This window comes from Rhamphochromis longiceps, linkage group LG7 (assembly GCF_057381845.1).
Source record: "Rhamphochromis longiceps isolate RC_006_pf linkage group LG7, R_longiceps_female_GT1.1, whole genome shotgun sequence".
Classification (NCBI taxonomy): domain Eukaryota; kingdom Metazoa; phylum Chordata; class Actinopteri; order Cichliformes; family Cichlidae; genus Rhamphochromis; species Rhamphochromis longiceps.
The window spans coordinates 40,243,670-40,268,014 of NC_140563.1; the positions used below are offsets into that span (position 1 = coordinate 40,243,670).

At 44.0% G+C, this 24,345-nt stretch overlaps 3 protein-coding genes across 6 annotated transcripts; 2 read left to right on the top strand and 1 right to left on the bottom strand.

Annotated features, from left to right (window-relative positions):
* The first annotated feature begins 93 nt into the window (after positions 1–93).
* LOC146665855 (SOSS complex subunit C-like) lies at positions 94–6,375 on the top strand. The gene is made up of 4 exons (XM_085413636.1): positions 94–428; positions 3,953–4,049; positions 5,043–5,130; positions 5,896–6,375. Exons 1-4 carry the CDS (start codon positions 404–406, stop codon positions 5,992–5,994), a joined length of 309 nt encoding a protein of 102 aa, XP_085269762.1. The 5' UTR covers positions 94–403; the 3' UTR covers positions 5,995–6,375.
* Positions 6,376–6,424: 49 nt separating this feature from the next.
* Positions 6,425–12,277, bottom strand: kiaa1958 (KIAA1958 ortholog). 4 transcript variants are annotated; one of them, XM_085413640.1, is made up of 6 exons: positions 9,811–9,990; positions 8,617–8,926; positions 7,653–8,133; positions 7,389–7,568; positions 7,083–7,274; positions 6,427–6,999 (listed from the first exon to the last, which is right to left on the bottom strand). In XM_085413640.1, the coding sequence occupies exons 2-6, from the start codon at positions 8,917–8,919 to the stop codon at positions 6,692–6,694; spliced, it is 1,464 nt and encodes a 487-aa protein (XP_085269766.1). In that variant the 5' UTR covers positions 8,920–8,926; positions 9,811–9,990; the 3' UTR covers positions 6,427–6,691. The 4 variants fall into 4 exon arrangements, with proteins under 4 accessions (XP_085269767.1, XP_085269765.1, XP_085269764.1 ...); XM_085413639.1 differs by lacking the exon at positions 9,811–9,990 and adding an exon at positions 12,153–12,277 and having other exon boundaries at positions 6,426–6,999; positions 7,389–8,133; XM_085413638.1 differs by having other exon boundaries at positions 6,426–6,999; positions 7,389–8,133.
* A 53-nt stretch (positions 12,278–12,330) lies between these two features.
* Positions 12,331–21,813, top strand: LOC146665857 (sorting nexin-18-like). The gene is made up of 4 exons (XM_085413637.1): positions 12,331–13,557; positions 13,882–14,175; positions 14,448–14,830; positions 20,139–21,813. The coding sequence occupies exons 1-4, from the start codon at positions 12,836–12,838 to the stop codon at positions 20,363–20,365; spliced, it is 1,626 nt and encodes a 541-aa protein (XP_085269763.1). The 5' UTR covers positions 12,331–12,835; the 3' UTR covers positions 20,366–21,813.
* The last annotated feature ends 2,532 nt before the right edge of the window (positions 21,814–24,345 follow it).

The window sequence follows — 24,345 nt, forward strand, 5'->3', positions numbered from 1 at the left end:
ATAATTTCATATATATAAAAAAGTATATATATATATATATATATACTTTTTTAAATTTCCTGAATAAAGGCAGAGTGGGTCCTCTTTCCTTTGCAGTCTTTTGTAATTGTGAAACCGGTACACGCGTTTAAGAAACAAAAATGCGGTGATGCACAGATACACAGTCGAGAGTTTTATCGTCTGTTACGAAGACACTTGCTGAGGTGTCCATCACCAAGTCCTCCTGTATGGTCTATTCTCTCTAACTAACTTACATTAATCACCGTTGAGGACTTTTACCGATGAGCAGTTTCCAGTAGCGTCGAAACAATCGCAGCGGGAAGGAAACACCAAGCATTTGACCGTTAATATAACCTGTTTGGGGTTTTTTGGTGTCCGCTGTTGACCTCTCCGACTCTCTGAGATGACTACTAATCCTCCAGGACAAGGTAATTCATTTGTTTTGGGTCATTTAAGTTCTTGAGAATCGGCTGCTGAATACAGGGGCGTAACTACCAGCTCTGGATACCCTGAAACAGCCCCCTCCATGAGGGAGGAATAGGGCAAGAACCTCGAAGAATGGGAAGCGGATTTATCAGTTAACTTAGACCAAAACTTCTGGTCTCAGATATGCTTAAAAACCTTTTATTTAATTAGAAATCCCAGTCTTCAATTAATTCAATACAAAATACTACATAGAGTGCACTATACAGGTCATCGGATGTTCAAGATGGGCTTTACGTCTACCAACAACTGCTCACACTGTCAAACCAATACACCGGACAATTATATCCACGCTCTTTGGTTCTGTCCACCAGTTCAGAAGTTTTGGCGCGAGATATGTGAAGACTTATCAAAGTGTCTGAAATGTAACATTCCAATTTCCCCTTTAGTGTGTTTGTTGGGCAGCTTAGATTATGTCACTTCAGAAAAGAATATCGCCCATATGGTTTTCACTGCCCTATGCATAGCCAAGAAAACAGTCCTCATGAACTGGAAAAATAAAAATAATCTTAATTCTAACCAATATAGAAATTATCTAATAGGTTACATTAGTCTTGATACAGCCTCTGCCACCACATCAGATCAATTGCTCTGGGCTCCTTTGATCAGCTCCATCACCTAGTGGGGGTGGGGGGGTCATAGTTTGGTCCTACCTTCGCCGTTGTGATTGGTGTGGGGGTAGGGACAGGCTTGGGGCGTCGGGGGGTTCCCCAGAAGCGTCTTCCTTGGAGGGCCCAACCCGGGGTTGCGGTCATGGCCTGTTAAGGGCTCTGTTGGCTCTTAGGTGACTGTTTCCTCGTGGCTGCGTGCAGCGGGGCTAGGGGAGGGTCTGTGCTGACGGACGTGGGTTACTGACCTGGGAGCCTGGCTGTCCCTGGTTGTGTCCAGGGCAGGCGGGGTTCTGGGGGTGCTCGTCTCTAGGCTGGGGCCATGGCTGGGCCTTGGGGGCTTGGGTCCTGGTTGGTGTGTCGCCAGGGTTGTGGGTGTGTGGGTGCATGGGGGCCCAGCCCTGGAACAGGGTGCCGCCGGTGCATCAAGCCACCTGGGGGGCTCTTCAACTGGTGGGGGAGGCTTTTACATCTTACAGGATGTCTCCTCTCTCCAGGAAGTGACTCTGCAGGTGGGGAGAGATATAGGAGAGGTGGAGGAAGATCTCAGCCTGGGTGTCTATTGTCTTGTGTAGTCTGGAAGATAAGTGGAAGACGGGGTGGGTGCAGTTTTCTCTGCGGTGGGGTCAGGTGGGCTGCCCCAGGCACTGCTGAACTGGGCCCCCAGTCCGGATGGGCCTGGGCCCCCTTTCCCTGGTGGGTTGTAGAGTGTGGGGGTGCCTACTGGGGTCAGCAGGGGAGCTGGCCCCAGGGAGGGGCCACTCGCCCCTCCCTTCCTTCCCTCCCCATCTCCAGCTGCCTCCCTCTTCCCGCGCCACCACAATCACCCCCACATGCAGGGCCTTGGGGTAAAGATGTGTCACCAAGGTGCAGGGGAGGCATCCCCCCCCCCCCCCCCCCCCCCGTCCCCTTCTGGCTGCCTGTGCCTCAATTTTATCCCACAACTTAGACATTCACATTACTCACACTCTCATAACACATACATATAGGACCTTGGTGCTGGGCACGCTACACGGAATCCAAAAGACCATCAGGGTGTACACCTCACCCCTGGCGTCGTTGCCCACCTCTCAATTTTAAATACACGTAGACATTGAGGGCTATCAGGAGGGGCTATGCGCTTACCTGCTGCTCTCTGGCAGGTAGCTCCATGCCCTCCTGGGTTTTAAAGGCACCTTAGAACACACATGCATCAACACTACATAAGAGCGGGTGGAGGGAGGTTTGGAGTCTTCTCTCACCCCCGTTCTCTGCAGCCTGTTGGAGCGGGGGGGCTAGGAGGAGTTGGCCGTCCGACTGGGGTCTGGAATGTGGGGCCTCCCTGCTGCTGCTGAGTCGGGGCGGTCTGCCTCTCCCCACCCCAGGGAAAAGGGGTAACACCACCTGGGTCTGGGTGCAGTTTCCCCCTCCAGGGGCAGGGGGACCTAGACCCGGGGCTTAGAGTACGCTTGGGGAGTGTGATTGTGTGTACAGTGTCTCTTTATGTCTGTCTCCACGTTGGGTGAGTGCTGAGTAATTGCATATGAGAGCATGAGGGTGGGAATGGATGTTTGTATCTGTGTGTGCCTGTTTGTCTGTGTCCATATGTCAGGTTGGGTATCAGACGCCACCTCTCTGGGGACATCTCAGGCCCTCCAAGGTTTGGAGGCCTATCTCCCCCCACCACTCCCCCTGCCAGTGGCAGACGCCCTCAGACATCGGTGCGTTGGTGGTTCTTTGTGTTCGGGGATGGGCGTCCAGGTACCCACCGGCTCACTTCTGGTGGGTGCTTGTCGGAGCCTGGGGCTCGCTCGGGCTCCTTCGGGGGTGGGGTGCCCTCGGCCTGGGGCTCGGTCACTCTGGCACAGCTGGCTGCGGCGGAGCTTACAGGCACGTCACTGCAACCCCCCCCCCCCCTGGCTTCTGCTCCGCGGCTGCTGAGTGACCCCTCATCTGGGGCTCTCCTCAGCTCTTTCTGGGACAGTGGCGCGGCTGCCCCTCTGTTGGTCTTCCTTGGTCTCTTGTGCTCTGGGGGCCTCTGGATGTCTGGAGCCTTGATCTCCTCCATACCTGCTTCATGCCCTGGAGGACGGGGCTGTGGCTCCCCACACCCTCTAGCAGATCATTACATGAAGGAACCTGTTAAATACAAGCGCACTCACGCTCACAGGTGTACACACGGGTGATCACACACACAAACTACACTCTTTTTGGCTGCTACCTCAAAGCACACTGTGCGCTGTCGATCTTACGTGCTGCACAATAATATTTAATATTTAGTATTTACTGTTATCTTCACATAGATCATCGCGATGATGTTGTTTATTATATTGCTCTCTTTTTCTTTGCTTGTTATCTCTTTTTTTCTTTCTCAACAGGTGATCCAGGTGACTGATATGTGTATTTTTTGTCTGTTTGTTTTGTTGGTTTTTGCCCTTTATCACCGCCCCTCTTCCCCGCTCTTTTTCTTTCCCTCTTTCTTTCTCCCTTTTCTTTTCTCCAGTCAAGTCTGTCCCGTGTTCAGCAAATGAAAACAAAATAAACAATAAAAGCAAAGGTGAATCAAATAGACCAATACGGCAAGGCTGGGATGGTCCATTTGGTAAAGTAAATCCATTGGGTGTCTTTCTTTGCCTTTAGACAACAATTCTGATGGCAAAAAAACCAAACGGGACAGTCAAAAAAAAAAAGAACCTCCACGATCACAAGAATCATTTTTATTGTGTTTTCTAGTAAATCTTGCTATAAATAAGATCCTAAATAATCTTAAACACTGTTTAGCTTAATCTTTTTGGATGTTTATTCAACATTCAATTGTAATTACCCAAAAACGTGGCCATTATTAGCTGTCCCTTACTCTCTTTTTTTTTTTTGTAATACAGCCTTCCCAAACAAGACCCGGGTGGCTATATTGGCAGAGCTGGAAAAGGAAAGGAGGCGACTGATGCAGAGTCAGTCCATGAATACTCCTGGAGCCAGGTAGGTGTAGTATAGCATAATCCAAGTAACAGAAGGGGGGGGTATTAAGTCTGTGTGTAAAGCTTACCTGGGACATTAGTATGTGTCATGATTTGATGTCCTCGTGTTGGCATTGGTCCTACAACATCATAATTACTGTTGCATATGGACCATCAACTACAACGGTGATGCAAAAACATGAAAGAGGTCATCCAAGGACAGGACACACGCAAGTTATGAAGGTAACTTTGGTTCTGTGAATTCCCAGACATCAAGTTGGATATGTCTCCTTGCACTGCATGCAGGTTGAGATACCATGTTATAGCCTACATCCAGTCTCTAGGAAGCTTCTTGAGCCGAGATGTTCCGAGTGACCAGCATGACTGGCAGTTTCCCGGGAATTCACAGAACCATATTTACCTCTTTCAGTTTAACTCCCACCTCCCTGCCAGTAGCATTAAACAAGATGGCTGGCTTGTATCGGCAGTGCAATAAGGAACAACAGCTGGACACTGTTGTACAGATTTCCCCTTGTGAAACACGTTTCATTGCCATCCGAGATGTGGAGAGACTCCTGACAAATGTGGCAAATAACATCTGAGGGAACAGGTGTGCTCACCACTCCATATGCTTATTTTATTGTAAACAGTCCAGTGGGAAAGTCGATTTTTTTTGGGACACAGCTTTTCCCCTGTTGTTTCAGTTATAACATATTAAGAGATGCTCCGAGTGTGTAAAGCTCTGTGCTGCTTCAAATCCTGAAGCCTGAACTTTAATGCCCTCATTATTATGACAAGGCGCCAGTTGCCTTTTTCTTCTCTAATGTTATGACTTCACAACAATGTGACTGGACATTTGCAGCGATGGTCCTGGAACAATAATTATGATGATGTTAGAACACCAACATATAACCTGTCATTAGTCAGGCTTAAAGAGCCGAGTTCAGGCAGAACAAAAAAGACTTTGGTAATTTTCACATGCTTCCATGCCATCTTTTCCCCTTCAACACTGTAGCATCTCGCTGGCCCGGCCCAGTGTTAAGGACTTCAGGGACAACGCAGAACAGCAGCACATCGCTGCGCAGCAGAAAGCAGCCTTGCAGGTAAGACACCAGAAACGCTACTAGAAGTGCAACCACATTACCCCTCCTCATTATGAATCTTACAGTGATTACAAGCAATCCTACACAGCATACATTAGAAGAGCCTTCTGATAGGAGCCCAACTAATACTGGATTTATTTTTTATTTTTTTAGGTGTAGGTGTGTGTGTGTGGGGGGGGGACAGTGAGGTCATTGATCCTTAATGTTCCAGTCATTTATTTTACAAGTTTACTGCTTGACTCCACATCACTGTGTCCTCAGCTGTGATTACAGTTACAGTGATTACAGCTGGTGCTGAGCGTGTAAGAGCTAATCTGCTGGATAAACAAATGCCAGATCCCACATCTGTGATCTGAAATCCCAAATATTTTTACTAAGTGCTGGTGAATTAATCATTGGTTCAGGCATGCTGTCTCAAAGCTGCCTGATAGATCTGAGGGCAGCATTTCTTGTAAATTACAGTTACAAGAAAATACCAGTAAATACCAGCTGGGTATCACTTAGCAGTGCGTATGTGCTAATGTAGATTAGAGGTTAGATTTAAAAATGAGCTGCATTTAATCCTCCTTCTATATCATTAACAGTGGGAAATAACTATGATTTGTTATCAGGCTGGCAATATAAATTCAACCTCAACAAGTTAACTGATAAAACAGAATAAATGAAAACACAGATTCTTCATGTCATGCTGGTGGTGTGATTGCGTGTTTGGGTGGCCCTCTGCTGTCAAGCCTGTAGTTAACACCTTTATTTCTTTTCTTGCAGCATGCACATGCACATTCTTCAGGCTTCTTCATCACTCAGGACTCCTCATTTGGAAACCTCATCCTCCCAGTTCTTCCACGCCTGGAGCCCGAGTCTTGACGTTTTACATCCGATCTACCTTCTGGTGTGAGAGGCGCAGCTTTGGAACAAGCTGGGCGCACACCACGTCTCTCATCTTGGACAGCTGTTTGTGATGTCGTAAATGATCTCAGGGGAGTGTTAAATGACCTCTCTTATATTTTCATGACTAGGAAAGCTGGTTGCTGATTTTAGAAAACCTGCACAAGGGATCAGAAGACTGTTCTACATGGCCGTGAAACATTGCAGTAAAGGTTATATTTCGACTGTTTTCGTTCTGCTGTGGATAATAAAAATGTTGCATACATTAAAGATGATAACAGGAGTGCTTCTGGACTCTAACACACCCACTGATGTTCTTTGAGGGTGAAAGATATCAATTTAATAAATGGAGGGAAAAACCTTTTTTTGTGGTTTATTGTAAAACAGCCATAAGAAACACATTTTTTAGAACCTGATGAATTCTGAGCAGCTGAATCTGCTGTGAAAGTCAACAAGTGTCAGTTTCACGCTTCTGTTTCATAATCGCACAAGAAAAAAAATCCACTAGACAGGAAGCACCCATGATGGTTGGAATACAGTCGACATATGATTTGAAGTCAATTATGTTAAAAGTCCTAAGGTGGTATTTTTCTCTGATTTTTTTTTCTATACATAAAGTATGCAGAGGTTTTGTAGGCCTGTGCCTCAGGCAGCGCGAGCACCATACATGAAGCTGTCACTTTGACACAATGGGCAACAGTTCTCCTTTTGCCTTCATTGTTTTGATCTTGGCCTTAATGGTGTCGTCCATCGCCTGCCGACAGCGGTGGGCGTAGTGTGCCAGCGTCTCCTCCTTCTCATCCCATGGCACCAGTGCGTGAAAAACCTCTGGAGCAGCCAGGCTGAGCTCCGCTATGGCCGCCGTGCGAGAGATTGTGTTGCGGTCCACACCGATGCGGTCAAACGCCACCTTCATGGAGACGCTGCGGCGAAACTCCTGGAGGGCAGCCATGTAGCGTGCTATCACACCCACCACGTTTTTCACTACCAATAAAAACAAAAAAGCAATGTTTAGCACAGCGAGTACTCCGTGACACATTTATCAGAGTGTCTCTATGTGTCCTTACTCCTGACTCGAGTGTTTTCTCCATCCCGGCTCCTCTTGCTCTTCGGGGTCCGATGGCGCTCTAGAGGATGAAGCTCCACTTCCTCAAATGAGTCAAACAGCGTTGGCAAATCAAACCCAGCTGCATCATCAGAGGACGCCATGTGTGAGCTTCCAGGTTCCACCTGAGTGGAACAACGAGGCCACCTCTTCTCTAGAAGAAAGAAAGAGAAGATGAGGACTGAAGATTTTGAGAAACCAACTAACTCTAGTTCAGTGAACGTAATTTTTGTGTAAGGTTACAAACGGCACAGATTCGTGAGCTTACCGGGGCGCAGTTTATCCTGCAGAAACTCACATATGAGTTCAGCTTTCTTCGTGAGTTCATGTTGCAGCAGTTCTTTGTCCTGCTTCAAATTGGAGATCATCTCTGTCATTTGTTGGTTTCGGCTGCGTTCTGCTAATAGTAATGCTCGCAGCTTCTCCAGCTCACTCTCGTCTTCTTCAGCTTTACAGACACACAAAAAAATTACAAACAAAAACAACGTTATGTTTTGTTCCCCTGATGGCATGAAAACATGCGAGCTGGTACCTGTGTTCTTCGTAGTGGTCTCTGTGGCAGAGCTGCATCGCTCAGCCTGCTCTGTGGTCCCTGCTGTGCAGCTGCCTCCTCCTAGTACCTCCGTCTCTGGATCCATCGATCCCTCACACCCCACATGTTGTCCATGCTGGGGCTGACAGCAAGATGAAAGAGCCTTTTTTGGCCACAGTGTTTGTGTGATTTGAGAGTATGTGTTTGGTGCCTGATGAGTTTGTAAAACACAGACTAGGTCTGTCTCTGTGAGCCCAGTGTCATCGTCTTCTGCTGGGGCGGATTCCTGTTTGACCTTCTTTGCAGCGATGGCTCCTCCCTGGGCCCCGCCTCTTTTCCTAGATGGCCGGGGCTCATAGTCGCCATCCTCATCTGTGGCTGATGAATCACATGCAGCAATGTCAAAAAGCCGACCGCTGAACTCCTCGCCCTCTGATGCCGCTTCACTATAGGAGAGGTCACATGATGTTCTCACTGCAATCTGAACATTTAGAAAGAGGTGATGTCCAACTGTACAACCTTATAATCCAGTACATAATTGTCTCTATAGCTTTACTGTACAGTTCATGACAACTGTACAATTCATTTTCATGTAAGTCACCAGTTTACATCAAATTAAGCCTTAAAATTATGCATAACTTGCATGAAATCCATGGACTGTAACTTAAAGATGGCTTGTAACCACATAGCTTCCACGTTCCAAAAACAAAGCCACTGTAAAAGTGATTTAAGAGTGCATTATTTCACCAAAAATCCCACATAAAAGTAAGGCTGCAGGGATTTTCCAGTCTTGTCTGGGTTTAATCATATGTTGACAGACAAAGTATTAAAGGCTCATGAACCCACATGCTGATTATACACTGGCCCTAAGCTCATGTGAATTTGTCAGTAACCCAATTCTTTGCACATTTGCACATCCCCGTGTCATTTCAGACAATACCAGCACCTCACATCTTTACCTCACCTTACTGGTTGGACGACCTCCAGCAAACCTCTCCTGGCCTTGTCTGGTACTGGCTGAGCCGCCACAAGTGTTTGCATTTTCACCAAGGGGCCAGTGGTAGGCGTGTCCAGCCCCACAGCCCCACACAGCAATGGGGACGCTGCCACCGTGCGGACCAGATTCAGCTGTCAGCACATTGCTGTAGGAGCCACGGGTGATGTGCTGCAAGCTGGGGAGGAGGTTACAGATGGTGCCGTGGCTGTGAGCCCAGCGGACGAGTTTACACAAACTGTCCGAGGTGGTTTGAACCAGGCTGGACATCATAGGATGTCTGAAACAGAGAGCGAGAAGACGGTGTTAGAAACACTTTAATATTATTTATTTGTATCTGTTGCTAATATCACTGGCATCATAGATAAAAACTGCTTCCATCAGCTGCCTTTGCTGTTATCTTTCTTTCCTTTGCTGCTGATGCCATAAGTTTTTTTTAATAATTACTCAAGGAAATTCACATTTACAGGCAGTGCAAGTCTTGATTTGATCCATCTTAATTTTCAGCCATGTGTGACCTAAACTGAGTCCTAAGAACAGCTTCTCATATTACAGGCTCATTTATTTTTCAGTTTTTTGTGCTTTTGACTTTCTTCAATTTCAGGGTTTACATTATGCAAAATGTTTCATGTTCTTGTATATAAACTGGCGATTTAAAAAAAAAATCACTGTTTTCACTTTAGCAGACAAAAAAGACGTGCTGATTTTTAATGCATGTTTACCACAAATGACCACATCTAATCTGTTAGTGTTTTCCCCTTTTCTCCTCTTTAAATTATCCTCAAAGAAGACTTGTTGCTTTGCAAGTCCTATCGTGCAACAGCTGGATACTACACCTCGTAGCATGCAGCTGCTGCAATACTCAATCCCCTGATTCAGTTTACCATGGTAAAGATTACAGTCACATATTTATGAAGGCAAAATTTTCCAATTCATAAAAATAAATCTTGTCGGTTACAAGACGCCTAATTGTAGCTAGAGCAAATGAACTGTAAAAACAGAGTGTCCTTCAGTTTCCTGTTAAAAACAAGTTATATTTTATTTAAACTGGCATAAATCATCAATTTATCTTCCTCTCGATCAAATCTGTCCACGGGCAAATCCTAATTTAACAGACACAGGAAAACAAAGCACCTACAGCACATACACATGCCTCATAATTACCTTTAAAAAAGAAATCTAAATTAAACCAGGTCCATGCAGGTTTCACATAATCTGACTGTCCTCATTTATTCCGCAGCTGCCTGCAGTAAGCCAAAGCAACTCTCGGGTCTTATGTGCTGACGCGAAACACGCTTGATTAAAAATAATAATAAAAAATGTCCAGCTTTTGTTTAATTATTATCTTCTTTGTCCGGTAGGTTTAATATCGCCACAGTTGAATGAAAGGGTTGGTTTACTGCCAGCAAGTGGACGGGAGGATGAACTGTGCTCTGCTCTCAGTGGGTGATGAAACAGCGACCTCTAGTGGGCAGAGGGGGCTATTAATAAAGTACTATAATACAGTGGGGCAAAAAAGTATTTAGTCAGCCACCGATTGTGCAAGTTCCCCCACCTAAAATGATGACAGAGGTCAGTAATTTGCACCAGAGGTACACTTCAACTGTGAGAGACAGAATGTGAAAAAAAAATCCATGAATCCACATGGTAGGATTTGTAAAGAATTTATTCGTAAATCAGGGTGGAAAATAAGTATTTGGTCAATAACAAAAATACAACTCAATACTTTGTAACATAACCTTTGTTGGCAATAACAGAGGTCAAACGTTTACTATAGGTCTTTACCAGGTTTGCACACACAGTAGCTGGTATTTTGGCCCATTCCTCCATGCAGATCTTCTGGAGAGCAGTGATGTTTTGGGGCTGTCGCCGAGCAACACGGACTTTCAACTCCCGCCACAGATTTTCTATGGGGTTGAGGTCTGGAGACTGGCTAGGCCACTCCAGGACTTTCAAATGCTTCTTACGGAGCCACTCCTTTGTTGCCCGGGCGGTGTGTTTTGGATCATTGTCATGTTGGAAGACCCAGCCTCGTTTCATCTTCAAAGTTCTCACTGATGGAAGGAGGTTTTGGCTCAAAATCTCACGATACATGGCCCCATTTATTCTGTCCTTAACACGGATCAGTCGTCCTGTCCCCTTGGCAGAAAAACAGCCCCATAGCATGATGTTTCCACCCCCATGCTTCACAGTAGGTATGGTGTTCTTGGGATGCAACTCAGTATTCTTCGTCCTCCAAACACGACGAGTTGAGTTTATACCAAAGTGTTACTTTGGTCCCAGCTCTCTGCAGGTCATTCACCAGGTCCCCCCGTGTGGTTCTGGGATCTTTGCTCACCGTTCTCATGATCATTTTGACCCCACGGGATGAGATCTTGCGTGGAGCCCCAGATCGTGGGAGATTATCAGTGGTCTTGTATGTCTTCCATTTTCTGATGATTGCTCCCACAGTTGATTTTTTCACACCAAGCTGCTTGCCTATTGTAGATTCACTCTTCCCAGTCTGGTGCAGGTCTACAATACTTTTCCTGGTGTCCTTCGAAAGCTCTTTGGTCTTGGCCATGGCGGAGTTTGGAGTCTGACTGTTTGAGGCTGTGGACAGGTGTCTTTTATACAGATGATGAGTTCAAACAGGTGCCATTCATACAGGTAACGAGTGGGGGACAGAAAAGCGTCTTACAGAAGACGTTACAGGTCTGTGAGAGCCAGAGATTTTCCATGTTTGAGGTGACCAAATACTTATTTTCCACCCTGATTTACGAATAAATTCTTTACAAATCCTACCATGTGGATTCATGGATTTTCTTTTCACATTCTGTCTCTCACAGTTGAAGTGTACCTCTGGTGCAAATTACTGACCTCTGTCATCATTTTAGGTGGGGGAACTTGCACAATTGGTGGCTGACTAAATACTTTTTTGCCCCACTGTATATATCCTGCACATGCATATTATTTTTATTTTATTTTTGTTTTGATACAATTTAAATTATAAGAGGATGAGAAATAAAATATCCCATTCATCCATATAGATTGTAAGACGTGTTAAAAAACATTTAATATTTGTTTTGCCGGGTTAAAACATGTTTTTACGTATTTATATATACTTATTTTCTCCCTGACACCCAACTAAAAAGCAGTTTCACAGCAGCATAAGCAGCCAAACAAGTTGTGCTGTCACAAAAAAAATCTCAGATTACAAATCAAGCGAACAGAAACTTTCAGCATGTCAAATTGATGCGAACACATCGTTCCTGCCCGGTGAAGCTGAAACATCCAGGAACTTGATGCAGACTTTACTTTAAAACACAAACAGTATTTTATTTTTAACTTTTTATCAAAGCCCAAATTAACTTTTAACGTTTAAAGTGTGTATTTTTAGCATCCTGAAGAGTGACTAGCGAATTTCTCTAATTAACATAAGGTTAGCCCGAGACCAGTTCAAAGATTACGTGTAATGACGTCATAGCCTATAAAGCAGGTTAACTGGGGCAGTTAATCTAACATACCCCGCTTGATGTGGATTGTTCCGTGTCTGGATAAATGAGTATATAAAAGCTGGAAGTTTTTTGGTTTTTAAAAGTTATTGGTCCGACTTCAGAGACTTGACTGAACGTGTTCCTGGCTCCACCCTCCGTTAGTCAGCCTGTGTAACTACGTGTTAGTGCTGGTGCCTTTAACTTACAAGCATCTTGGAGAGAGGAGGGGAAAAAAAGAGGACTTTCCCCCCGGCTTTTATCTTAGGGAAAGACGGCTATCCTGCCGTCGCAAGTTTGTTGGCTTTAAACTTGAATAGCCGGTGTCTTTCCGTAAGGGAGAAAAAAGGACAGGTTTTGAATGCGTTTTCGGACTTGGATTAAGTTGTGCATGGAAACTAATGATATTTGAACCCGCGGAAAGGAGAGAGAGGAGGTGGGTGTCGGATACAGGACTACTTTTGCGTGTCCGTCTTATTCTTTTGCGCGTGGATCACAGATACAAGCGTGTTTAATTTGGTCAAAGGTGGAATGGTTTGTTTTTTGTTTTTACCATAAAACTTCCTAAATCTGATTAAAGCTGCACAGATCCTAAAGGTTTAATCGTGCTGGAAGACATAACATTTTCGAGGAAGCTTTGAGAATCAGAACCAGAAATATATATCTATATATAGAGATATAAATATATAAAAATATATTGCAGCAGTATTGAAATTATGGCGCTGAAGGCCAAAGTGTTGTACGATTTCCACTCTGAAAATCCAGGAGAGATCTCCATAGCAGAGAATGAGGTGGTGACTCTGTTTAGCGAGGAGGAGCTGGAGGGTTGGCTGGAGGGGGAGAACAGCAAGGGGGAGGCTGGCCTCTTCCCTGCCTCTTATGTTGAGATCATCAGAGACCACATCACCTCCAACAACAATGGCTTCTCCTTGACCCAAACCAAAGTCCAGACCTCCTACACATCCTCCCAGCCTCACAGAGGATTTGGAGCTGATAGCAGCAGCTTCCACACTAGCCAGGGCAGCGATGATGACTGGGATGACGAGTGGGACGACAGCTCTCCTGTGGCCAATGTCCCTCAGGGTCTCAGCAGCAGCCCTCCTTTGCACCCAGTTGCCTCCTCCCTGCCGGGCCGTGGGAGCTCCCAGCAGCAGCAGGCCAAGAGTTCAGCCACAGTGGGGAGGAACCTGAACAGGTTCTCCACCTTCGTCAAGTCCGGAGGGGAGGCCTTCCTGCTAGGGGAGGCGTCAGCTTTTGTGAAAGATGGAGACAGGATCTGTGTGGTGATGGGGAAGCATGGACCCGAGTGGCAGGAGGACCCTTATCCGTTCACGTGCACCATTGACGACCCCACCAAGCAAACAAAGTTCAAAGGGATGAAGAGCTACATGTCATATGGCCTTACTCCAACGCACACCAATGTCCAAGTCAACCGCAGGTATGTATCGTCTTCCCTTTTCTCCACTTTTCTGATTTTTACTGCGGTTTACGAAATGTTAAAAACAGAGCTGTGGATATTTGCCATCTGGAGCCTTCTCTTGTTTCCTCTCTGAGGTTCCCTCAACAGCTTTCACATTGTTTCCATGTCCATGTGTCTGTCAGTTGAACTACACTCGAATTCCCTCAGGGCTTGTTGGGAAAAGATTCCTGCACTTCGCCTCCATTTATCTTTTTCACTCTGTCTCACTACATGCTCCTGGCATTACCTTACCTCACTTATTCAACCAGTCCCAATTTCTCTTCTCTCCACTCCTTCCTGCAGGTATAAACACTTTGACTGGCTCTACGGTCGGCTCGTGGAGCGCTTCCCTGTCATCTCAGTGCCCCACCTGCCAGAGAAGCAGGCCACGGGCCGCTTCGAGGAGGACTTCCTCTCCAAGAGGAGGAAGGGTCTGATCTGGTGGATGAACCACATGACAAGCCATCCTGTGCTGGCGCACTGTGACGTTTTCCAGCATTTCCTGACTTGTGGGGCGGATGAGAAGGCATGGAAGCAGGGAAAGAGGAAGGCAGAGAGGGACGAGCTGGTCGGGGCCAATTTCTTCCTCACAATCAGGTAGGAGTCTGAGAATTGGTCTTTATTAAGATGCACATAGCATTTTGGGAAATGACAAAGTTTTTTGTCAGGTTCTTTTTAATAGTGTTAAGTTTAGCTGAAAGATATTTGACCTTGTATAGGGAACTAATATTATAAACTACGTTCTTTGCTCTGTTTTAACAACTTGGAGTTGAAGGCCTTTAAAAATAGGGTGTGCCAGATAGTGAGCAAAAGATAAGCAGTAGAAAAAGATTTAAAATGACAATCTTCCCCTTTCTTTTTTCCGTCAGCCCCCCATCTGTACCTCTGGACCTGCAGGAAGTCGAGAGCAAGATTGAAGGCTTCAAAACATTCACCAAGAAGATGGACGAGAACATCATAGTTGTGAACACCAGCATCAACGAGTTCGGCCGCAAACAAATATCGGGGTTCAAAAAGGAGTACCAGAAGGTCGGACAGTCCTTCAAACTCCTGGCCCAGGCTTTCGAGCTGGACCAGCAGGTCTTCTCAGTGGGCTTGAACAAGGCCATTTCCTACACGGGGGAGTCTTACGAGGCAATAGGAGAGTATTTTGCTGATCAGCCGCGGCAGGACCTGGACCTCATTTCCGACCTGCTGGACATCTACAAAGGACACCTGGCCAACTTCCCTGACATCATCCATGTGCAGAAAGGTGGGAGAGTGTCTTTGTCTTCATGTTGGTAAAAAAAATTCAGCTCTGCAGTCTTAGAGCACAAATGCAAAGGAAAGACGTTGAGCACATTTTTATGCAGGGCTAACGTTTTAATACTGCCTAAACATGTTAAAATACTTTCTTGGGAAAATAAATTCAAATTAGTAACAAACCAATTATGAAAAATCAAAAAACAAACAAACTTAGAGGAAAGAAAACAGACTCGGCACCAAGTATGTAGGGAAGCTTTTAACTGCCGTTTAAAGAAAAAAATTTAAACGAATTATATGCGTCTAAATGCTTCTAGCATGTCTGTTAATCATGCAGACATACAAAGACCCAGATTCTGACTGTATCCCAACCAAGAGAAACATCTGTTTTCATTTAGTGAAGAGCAGTGTCAATCTGCGTCGAAAACTGAAACCCGTGGTCCATTGTAACACTCGGGGTACTGTGCGAGGGCCTGTATTTGCTCATTTTGAAAACACACACACACTTACAAAGCAGGAGTTGGCTTATTAGTTCCCTGCAGGTTGGGAGGAGGGAGTTCCTCCTGGCACGCAGAGTCCAGACGTTTGCCAGACCGAGAGACACTGTTTCTATAGTCTGCTGAACTCTGTTCTCCAGATACAATCCCAGCTCCCAACTGTGGAACGAGCCTGAATTGCAATAGTCCGTGTGACTGACAGGGCTTCACCTCCTTTCCTGTTGACAAATAACAAACACATTGTTTTATGCCTCGCAAAGCCCATTTACTTACTAACTCACTGTTTTTTTCCTGTTAAGTTTTTCATGCCAAAGTTTCTCTCCACAGAGCATCATTGGTTCGGGGTATTTTGTATAAAATGGGACGCCAAATAAAAACCAGTTAAACCAGTAAAACACATTTTACTTAAATTATAACCAAATTGATTAATATCTCGGAAAGATAGTCAACGTAATTTAAACATTTCAGGTGATCTCCCACAAAGTAGTGACATAATTCTGGGGCACCGGCGTGGGTTTCATCACTGAAAACACTGACTGGCAACATTTTTTTGTCCTTTTCATACAAAGAGTTGATTCTGTTTATTCATGGTCGGTAGTGACCGTGACCGCCCACTTTTTTTAAGACCTCCACTTCCAGTAGTGAATTTCTCATTCATTTTGTCCACTGATGTTTCAGAAAATTATTACATTTTATATACATTTAAGCCTTCAAGTGAGCCAGCCAGCTACAAGCCAGATCATAACCATGAAATCATTTGATTTGGATCAAAAATATAAAGCAAAATGAAAGTCTACTCAAGTTTCTTCAGTGTTGTGCTCACTAATTGAGCTGATGTGTAAGGGTTTAAACATTTCAGTGGTAACAGAAACCTCTATGCTTTTCCTACCCTTGATGTCAGTAACACGGTATATCCTCTTCTAGTTTTCAGCTAGATTCTATCCTGCTGTAAACTAAATTATAACCCTAATTATAACACATCCAAAGAAAATGACTAACACAACTATAAAATAGACCCAGCATGCAGAAGAATTTGTAAGCCTTTACAATAAGCACTCTCAGACTTTTGTAATCATCTCTGCTGGTGTTAGAAAAGGTCAGTATCCGGTGAGTAACATCCTTCAACCATTGACCATACTGCAGAGTCGACATTGCTGCTGGGGTTGTGAAATAACTTAGATTCGCATAAGATGACTGGCTTAGTTCACGAGGCATCTGATTTGATAAAGAAATAGGCAAGAAGGAAAACAGGACTCTAGCGGGTTTGCGTTTCCAGACGCATCAGGCTTCATTTTTTTCTCAGCAGCAGCAGCTCCACATTCCCCTAATTTCTATCAGTCTCATATTGTCTCATATACACTTTCTCCAGTAATGGCTAAATTAGAAAACATATAAAATGGCAGCTGTAACACCTCATGTTTGACTGCTTTGTTGAACTACATATGTCACTTACGGTGACAGTCATCTATGCCAGCTCAGTCTTTTAAGTCCAAAGGCTACATCTGATTTGAATGAGTGGGAATTCCTGGGCCTCTTGTACTCTGTTGCCCCGGGACTACAGGAATCCAAAATGGAGCGGTCTCAGGATTACATTCCCCTCCTCCTCTTTTTTTGTTCCCCCCTTTTCCTCTTTCCTCCTGTTGGTTAAAGAAAAATAGGAAGAAGAAGAAGAAGAAGAGGGGAGGTGAATGTATGAGGGGGTACGGAGAGTTACAGAGCTTTACAAGATTTCCTACCAGCATAACAGTACAAGAGTTCAAATTATAGCTCAGTAATCCCCTTGGCGGGGAGGAGAGCAAAGTCCGAGTTTTTTTTTTTTGCTTCACTGTGGTGGCAAACTTGTGCTTCTGATCTTCGTGAGATAGAGAGAAGGAGAAACTAGGTCAGCACGTTCAAGATCAGCTTCCTCGCAATTTCCTCCACATTCATGTGAGTTAGTCCTTAACTCTGAGATCCCTCTTTGTTGGTCCTGTCTGTCTGGACTGTACAGCCTCCCCCCCAAAGCTTGAGTCACTCTAAACACTGTGAGTCATAAGTGGGTGATGGGTGTCTTCAAAGAAACCTGGCAAAGGTTTGCAACAATCAGCACATTTCTGCAGGTTTCTCAACATGTCCTGATTTTATGTGATCCAGTTACGACCTCGTGAATTTTGTATTGCACAAGTTCCTTTTGTAGAATTGTGTTTTAATTATTTGTGTAGAAGTTCTAAAAATATTCCAGACTTCCTTGATTTGACTATTGAGTTTGACTTCCTCTTTCCTGTGTAGCCACCCTGATGTCATCAACTGCTTTGCGGACAATTATTTTGAAGTCTCAATTTTCTAATTTTGGCAAAAAAAACCCAACTAAGTGTTGTCTCAGGGGGAAAACTGAACTCCTATGAGTGTCTTTTTTTTTTTTATCTGAGCACAAAAAACTCGAGTCAACCCTAACAAGCTAAAGAGAGCACAACCATATAGCAAGCTGTGAAGATGAATGGTTCTGTTGTTATCATCAAGTCCTGAAAATTGGTCAATGGGGGTGTAAAAGTGTATTTTTTATAATGGGGATTTTATGTTGAAAAATAAAATCAAGTGGCGGTATAACCTTAACCATATAAATTTTGTCCAATCAGAAGCCTAGGGGGCAAAAAGTTGCTAGGCAAAAAAAGGAGGAAAAAGAAAGCACTGTGCAGGAGTCCTCCTGTTCTTTCCATTCATAATAAAGTCTTTGAGTTATCCAGTGGCTGCTTTAAAAAATGTCCTTGTTGTATTTTTCATTTCACAATGTGCCAAGTGTTTTCAGTTTGTGAAAGGTCTGGACTGCAGGAAGGCCAGTTGAGTGCTCTTCTAATGCAAAGCAATATTGCTGTAATGCATGGACAGTATGTAGTTTAGCATTGGCTTGCTGATATATGCAAGGCCTACCTTGAAAAAGACTGCATTGTGTGGATAGGAGCACATGTTGCTCTAAAGCTGTATATACCTTTCAGCATTAATGCTGCTTTTCCAGATGTGCATGCTGCCAGTTCCACACACGCTAATTCATCCTCCATACCATCAGAGATGCAGGCTTTTTAAATGAACATTAATAAGAAGCGTTCAGAGAAGATGGCAGCGTTTTTGGATTATACTCGAATAAAGTTTTAACCTGTCTAGTTTCAAGATCATTTCTTGAAGTGTCCTGAGCCCATGTGGTGATTTACATGACAATGCCATGGTCTCAGATTGTCTCATCCAATGTTTGTGAGTTTTTACTTTTAAATTTTGCACATTTAAACTTTGCATTTGGTTATTGTTTAAACTGTTTAATGTATTCTCTCCCTTAGTGTATTTACCCATTTTATTAGTTCTTAGTTGCTTTAGAGTAATTTTTTTCCCTCAGTGCTCCATCTTTTTGTGTCAAGTCTCCCGTACGTTCATTCATATTTTCCACGTTTAGATATCTCACTTCCTGCTTTATTTTGAAAGTTAGTTTTTTTCCTTGTGCTTTGCTTTTAGTTCCCTTGTCTTGGCTCTGCAATTTAGTTCAGATGTCTTCTTCTCCCCAGCTGTCTGCACTTCCTCTAATCACCCTTCTGTTTATGTATAGTTGCTGTCTCCACTTGTCCTTTGTCAGAGTGTCTGTTCCCCTTGGCCCAGTGTGTTTCCTAGTATTTTTTTTTTTTTTATGTTTTTAAATCCCCCCCCAAAAGTGCTCACAACAGACCGGTTACTCTCACTGAACCTGGTTCTGCCTGAGTTGAGGTTTTTCCTGTTAAAAGGGAGCTTTTCCTTCCCTTTGTCACCAAAGCGCTTGATCAGCACGGGGTCATCTGATTGTTGGGATTGTTAGACAGACAGAGAGGCCTGTTTAAAACTGGCGACGATGTTGGCGTCAGACTCTGGGCCACGAGAGTTCGTGTTGGATGTAGTACTTCATTCTCACGCCTGTCTTTCTAGACAGAGGAACAAAATTGCAGATATTAAGAATAACAAATGTATTGCAACAGTATTTTTGCCTGCACCTACCATTACAGGAAATTGTCTCATGAAAAAAACATTGCACATTATGATGTCAAAAAGAACATCATACCATTAATGTGGCTTGCCTTTAAGGGCATACCACATCAATGGTATGCCCTTAATGTGTCTCTGGAGGCTCCATTTTTAGTGATCTGATAAATGGAGATAACAGTTTACACGTAGGCTAAAAGCTAAAAGCTAAAAACCCAAAAATATCTGTGTATGTGTTGCCACAACCTTTAGTGACTGTAACTTCAAGTGTGCAAACTTAGATTGTTATCTTATCAGCTATCTGTCGCTGAAGTGTTCTTGTTTATCTGTGTAAAGAAAGGAAACCTGTTTTTGAGGTAATGTATTTTAAGATAGATGAATATCAAAGCAGAGTGGCATGGTAGTTATCACTGTTGCCGCACAGCAAGAAGGTTCTGAGTTCAATTCCACCATCAGGCCGGTGTGGAGTTTGCATGTTCTCCCTGTGTTTGCGTGGGTTTCTCCCACAGTCCAAAGACATGCAGTTAGTGAGGATTACCCACAGGTGTGAGTGTGAATGGTTGTTTGTCTCTGTGCGTTAGCCTTGCGACACACTGGCGACCTGTCCAGGGTGTACCTTGCCTCTCGCCCTATGATAGCTGGGATAGGCTCCCGCGACCCTGTAAAGGATAAGCAGAAGCGAATGGATAGCTGTAGAATATTATTTCTGAAATAAATGTGTCAGGGTTTTATTTCCAGTGTTGTCATGATCACAGAATATTTTTGAATAAGTTTTTTTTTTTTTTATTGTGAAAAATCCGAAAGTTTTTTTTTTTAACTTTTGAACTCTCCGATGTATTTTCCCAGGTGCGCTGACCAAGGTGAAAGACTGCCCAAAGAAGGAAGGTGAGCTGCATGACCGCTGCAACATCATTTCTTTCGCCACGCTGGCAGAAATCCAGCACTTCCACCGCACACGTGTACGGGACTTCCGCTCACAGATGCAGTACCACCTACGCCAGCAGATCAGCTTCTTCCAGAAGATCACGGCCAAGCTTGAGGACGCACTGCAGATATATGACGATGACCAGTAGCACAAGAGTGAGACAAGGAAGAGAACAGACTACAAAGGCTTCAAAGAAATGGGTTGTGGTGGTGGTGTCATCCTCTCATAATCGAGAGCATCTTATTGTCCTTTAAAAGAAAAATCTTTTTTGTGATGATCCCTCGCTGTCTAGTTGGAGCATTGGAAGAAAAATACAGGCCATTTGACAACTTCTTGTATTATCTGAAGCTCTGATGAATGTACCATTAACAAGGATTTTGCTGACGCTCCAGACACATGTTGCAACTCAGCAGGATTGCAGCAGATATTTAAAACAGCTGCTCTCAGTATGACTGGAGCTGCGTTTGAGTCACAGTTTCAGGGTCACGTGACCGTCTCCACTGCCTCTTCATGGGAGCACTCGGTCGGGAAAGAACAATCAACAACAGCCCAAACAAAGACTGGAAAACTAACTAAATCGCTTGAACTGGATGTTTTAGCGCCTGAAAGATATAAATGTACTGATTTGTTTTAACTTGAATGACCTGCTCAGTATTGTTTTAACAAGACAGCGTATGAAAGGGAAGAGGGCACTGTCTACTTTCCAGAATCGGTTTCAAGTCTGGATTTCCATCACAGCTTGAAATCTGAGCTACCTGTGATGTCTGACTTCTTTCACATCACCCTCACCTTGTTTGCATTTGAAACTTTTTGTGGTTGAACATTTTCTCTTAAATGTTTTAATGGTGAAGCGGTACCGCAGTAATCTTAACTTCCAGATGTTTTATGAAAACCTAATGCTACATCTGTCTCTCACCCAATTCAGGGTAAGGTTAAAAGCTCTTTCGAATGCCAGCTATTTCTGGCATGGAAACAGTAAACCGAGAGCATGCAGGCAGTGATTGTGATTATAGCATATTTTACATGCTTTAGAGTGAAAGCTTTTTGTTTGAGAAACATGGCAGTCCTTGTGAAACTGATCAACTTGTACATCCCAGACATGCATCACTAACAGACCAATTCTTTTAATGCTATTTGGGGTTGGCATTGTTCAAATACTAGACATAACAGCTTTTCAACTCCCTTCTAACACGCCACCAAAATATGATCACAATGCCTCACGTGTACTGATATAATGAGCCCGATTCACCCAGAAGCTCCTTGGATTTAATCAGCATTGAGTTGCAGGCTGAGCTCTCTGAGAGATAGTTAGGATTTGTTTAATATTACTTATATTTTCCTTAAAAATGCAGAAAACTCAGAGATACAGTTCAGTGGAGTTGGTTACAGGGGTTTAAAGTATCAGCCACTGTAAGTCTGAGTTGTGGTATCAGTTGTGACTTCATTCCTTTCCTGTGATTTCACTTTACAAAGTTTATAATGGGACAAACCACCATCCTGGTTGTTTTTTAGCTGTTCACTTGGATCGCTAGCAAAAGTGAAAGTGATATACTTTCAATATAACATGATGGGAGAAAATAAAAAAATAAATAAAAGCAGAATTTATTTCAGTTCAGACTCTGTATTGTTGATCATTGGCATTTTTGCACAATATAGGCCCATTTTCTGCATATTTTAGGGTGTTTGTTTTGATGAATATTAATATATTTGTGATGATCACACACTATTCGGACAAAAGGTATTGTGCCACACTTCTTAATCTTTCATCTTTTTAGTGCCAAGGGTGTATAGAATCAGTTACCTAGCAGTTCAGCATGCCTTTGCAGTCATTTGTGAAAGAATAAGCTCACTGAATTCAAGTGCTGTAATAACACGCCACACTTTCAAAAAAATATATCCATAATCAGCTGTACCCGCTGAAAAAAAATGACGGTTGAAAATCAGAGAAAAGCCTATGAAACATCCAGAGTTGTCATTGTAGATGCGCTTAGTCAGTGTTATTATTCTTGTGTTAAACTTTCAGTTCAGTTTCAATTATATAGTCCCAAATCACAACACCAGTCACCTCAAGGCACTTTATATTGTAAAGTTAGGACCCTACAGTAATACAGAGAAAACCCAAACAACCAAATGACCCCCTATGAGCGAGCACCTGGCGACCCCGGCAAGGGAAAACTCCCTTTCAACAGGAAGAAACCTCTGACAGAACCCGGCTCAGAGAGAGGCAGCCATCTGCTGCAGACGGTTGGGGGTGGTCACACATTTTAAACCCTTTATCAGGTAAGAAACAATGTTTGGTGACTTCACTGGACATAAATTAGCCTAGTTTCCCCTTCTCCAGGAGGCCATAGAACCACTTGGATGTTTCCCACCACCCACCTTACCATATGGTAATTTATGTGGCTGCTTCACTGACCTTGATTTGGACCATGAAAATTACAAATGTGGAAACGTTATCAAAAAATAAAAAACTTGCAATATAGACCAACTTGAATTTCCAAACATTTCAATGAGTGACCTATAAAGGGTTATGCAAGGGTTGACGTACAGTGGGGCAAAAAAGTATTTAGTCAGCCACCGATTGTGCAAGTTCCCCCACTTAAAATGATGACAGAGGTCAGTAATTTGCACCAGAGGTACACTTCAACTGTGAGAGACAGAATGTGAAAAAAAATCCATGAATCCACATGGTAGGATTTGTAAAAAATTTATTCGTAAATTAGGGTGGAAAATAAGTATTTGGTCACCTCAAACAAGGAAAATCTCTGGCTCTCACAGACCTGTAACGTCTTCTGTAAGAAGCTTTTCTGTCCCCCACTCGTTACCTGTATGAATGGCACCTGTTTGAACTCATCATCTGTATAAAAGACACCTGTCCACAGCCTCAAACAGTCAGACTCCAAACTCCACCATGGCCAAGACCAAAGAGCTTTCGAAGGACACCAGGAAAAGTATTGTAGACCTGCACCAGACTGGGTAGAGTGAATCTACAATAGGCAAGCAGCTTGGTGTGAAAAAATCAACTGTGGGAGCAATCATCAGAAAATGGAAGACATACAAGACCACTGATAATCTCCCTCGATCTGGGGCTCCACGCAAGATCTCATCCCGTGGGGTCAAAATGATCATGAGAACGGTGAGCAAAGATCCCAGAACCACACGGGGGGACCTGGTGAATGACCTGCAGAGAGCTGGGACCAAAGTAACAAAGGTCACCATCAGTAACACACTACAACGGCAGGGAATCAAATCCCGCAGTGCCAGACGTGTTCCGCTGCTGAAGCCAGTGCATGTCCAGGCCCGTCTGAAGTTTGCCAGAGAGCACATGGATGATACAGCAGAGGATTGGGAGAATGTCATGTGGTCAGATGAAACCAAAGTAGAACTTTTTGGTATAAACTCAACTCGTCGTGTTTGGAGGAAGACGAATACTGAGTTGCATCCCAAGAACACCATACCTACTGTGAAGCATGGGGGTGGAAACATCATGCTATGGGGCTGTTTTTCTGCCAAGGGGACAGGACGACTGATCCGTGTTAAGGACAGAATGAATGGGGCCATGTATCGTGAGATTTTGAGCCAAAACCTCCTTCCATCAGTGAGAACTTTGAAGATGAAACGAGGCTGGGTCTTCCAACATGACAATGATCCAAAACACACCGCCCGGGCAACAAAGGAGTGGCTCCGTAAGAAGCATTTGAAAGTCCTGGAGTGGCCTAGCCAGTCTCCAGACCTCAACCCCATAGAAAATCTGTGGCGGGAGTTGAAAGTCCGTGTTGCTCGGCGACAGCCCCAAAACATGACTGCTCTCGAGAAGATCTGCATGGAGGAATGGGCCAAAATACCAGCTACTGTGTGTGCAAACCTGGTAAAGACCTATAGTAAACGTTTGACCTCTGTTATTGCCAACAAAGGTTATGTTACAAAGTATTGAGTTGTATTTTTGTTATTGACCAAATACTTATTTTCCACCCTGATTTACGAATAAATTCTTTACAAATCCTACCATGTGGATTCATGGATTTTTTTTTCACATTCTGTCTCTCACAGTTGAAGTGTACCTCTGGTGCAAATTACTGACCTCTGTCATCATTTTAGGTGGGGGAACTTGCACAATCGGTGGCTGAC

What these genes read in the sequence shown, in the direction of transcription:
- kiaa1958 (XM_085413639.1), bottom strand. Translation starts at nt 8,919, where the DNA reads ATGATGTCCAGCCTGGTTCAAACCACCTCGGACAGTTTGTGTAAACTC. An exon ending in GCAGGATAAACTGCGCCCCG is followed by an intron (nt 7,275 to 7,388) that starts GTAAGCTCACGA and finishes TCTTTCTTCTAG; the next exon opens with AGAAGAGGTGGCCTCGTTGT. An exon ending in AGAAAACACTCGAGTCAGGA is followed by an intron (nt 7,000 to 7,082) that starts GTAAGGACACAT and finishes TTTTATTGGTAG; the next exon opens with TGAAAAACGTGGTGGGTGTG.
- LOC146665855 (XM_085413636.1), top strand. Translation starts at nt 404, where the DNA reads ATGACTACTAATCCTCCAGGACAAG. An exon ending in TACTAATCCTCCAGGACAAG is followed by an intron (nt 429 to 3,952) that starts GTAATTCATTTG and finishes TTTGTAATACAG; the next exon opens with CCTTCCCAAACAAGACCCGG. An exon ending in ATGAATACTCCTGGAGCCAG is followed by an intron (nt 4,050 to 5,042) that starts GTAGGTGTAGTA and finishes TCAACACTGTAG; the next exon opens with CATCTCGCTGGCCCGGCCCA.
- LOC146665857 (XM_085413637.1), top strand. Translation starts at nt 12,836, where the DNA reads ATGGCGCTGAAGGCCAAAGTGTTGTACGATTTCCACTCTGAAAATCCA. An exon ending in AATTTCTTCCTCACAATCAG is followed by an intron (nt 14,176 to 14,447) that starts GTAGGAGTCTGA and finishes TTTTTCCGTCAG; the next exon opens with CCCCCCATCTGTACCTCTGG. An exon ending in CATCATCCATGTGCAGAAAG is followed by an intron (nt 14,831 to 20,138) that starts GTGGGAGAGTGT and finishes GTATTTTCCCAG; the next exon opens with GTGCGCTGACCAAGGTGAAA.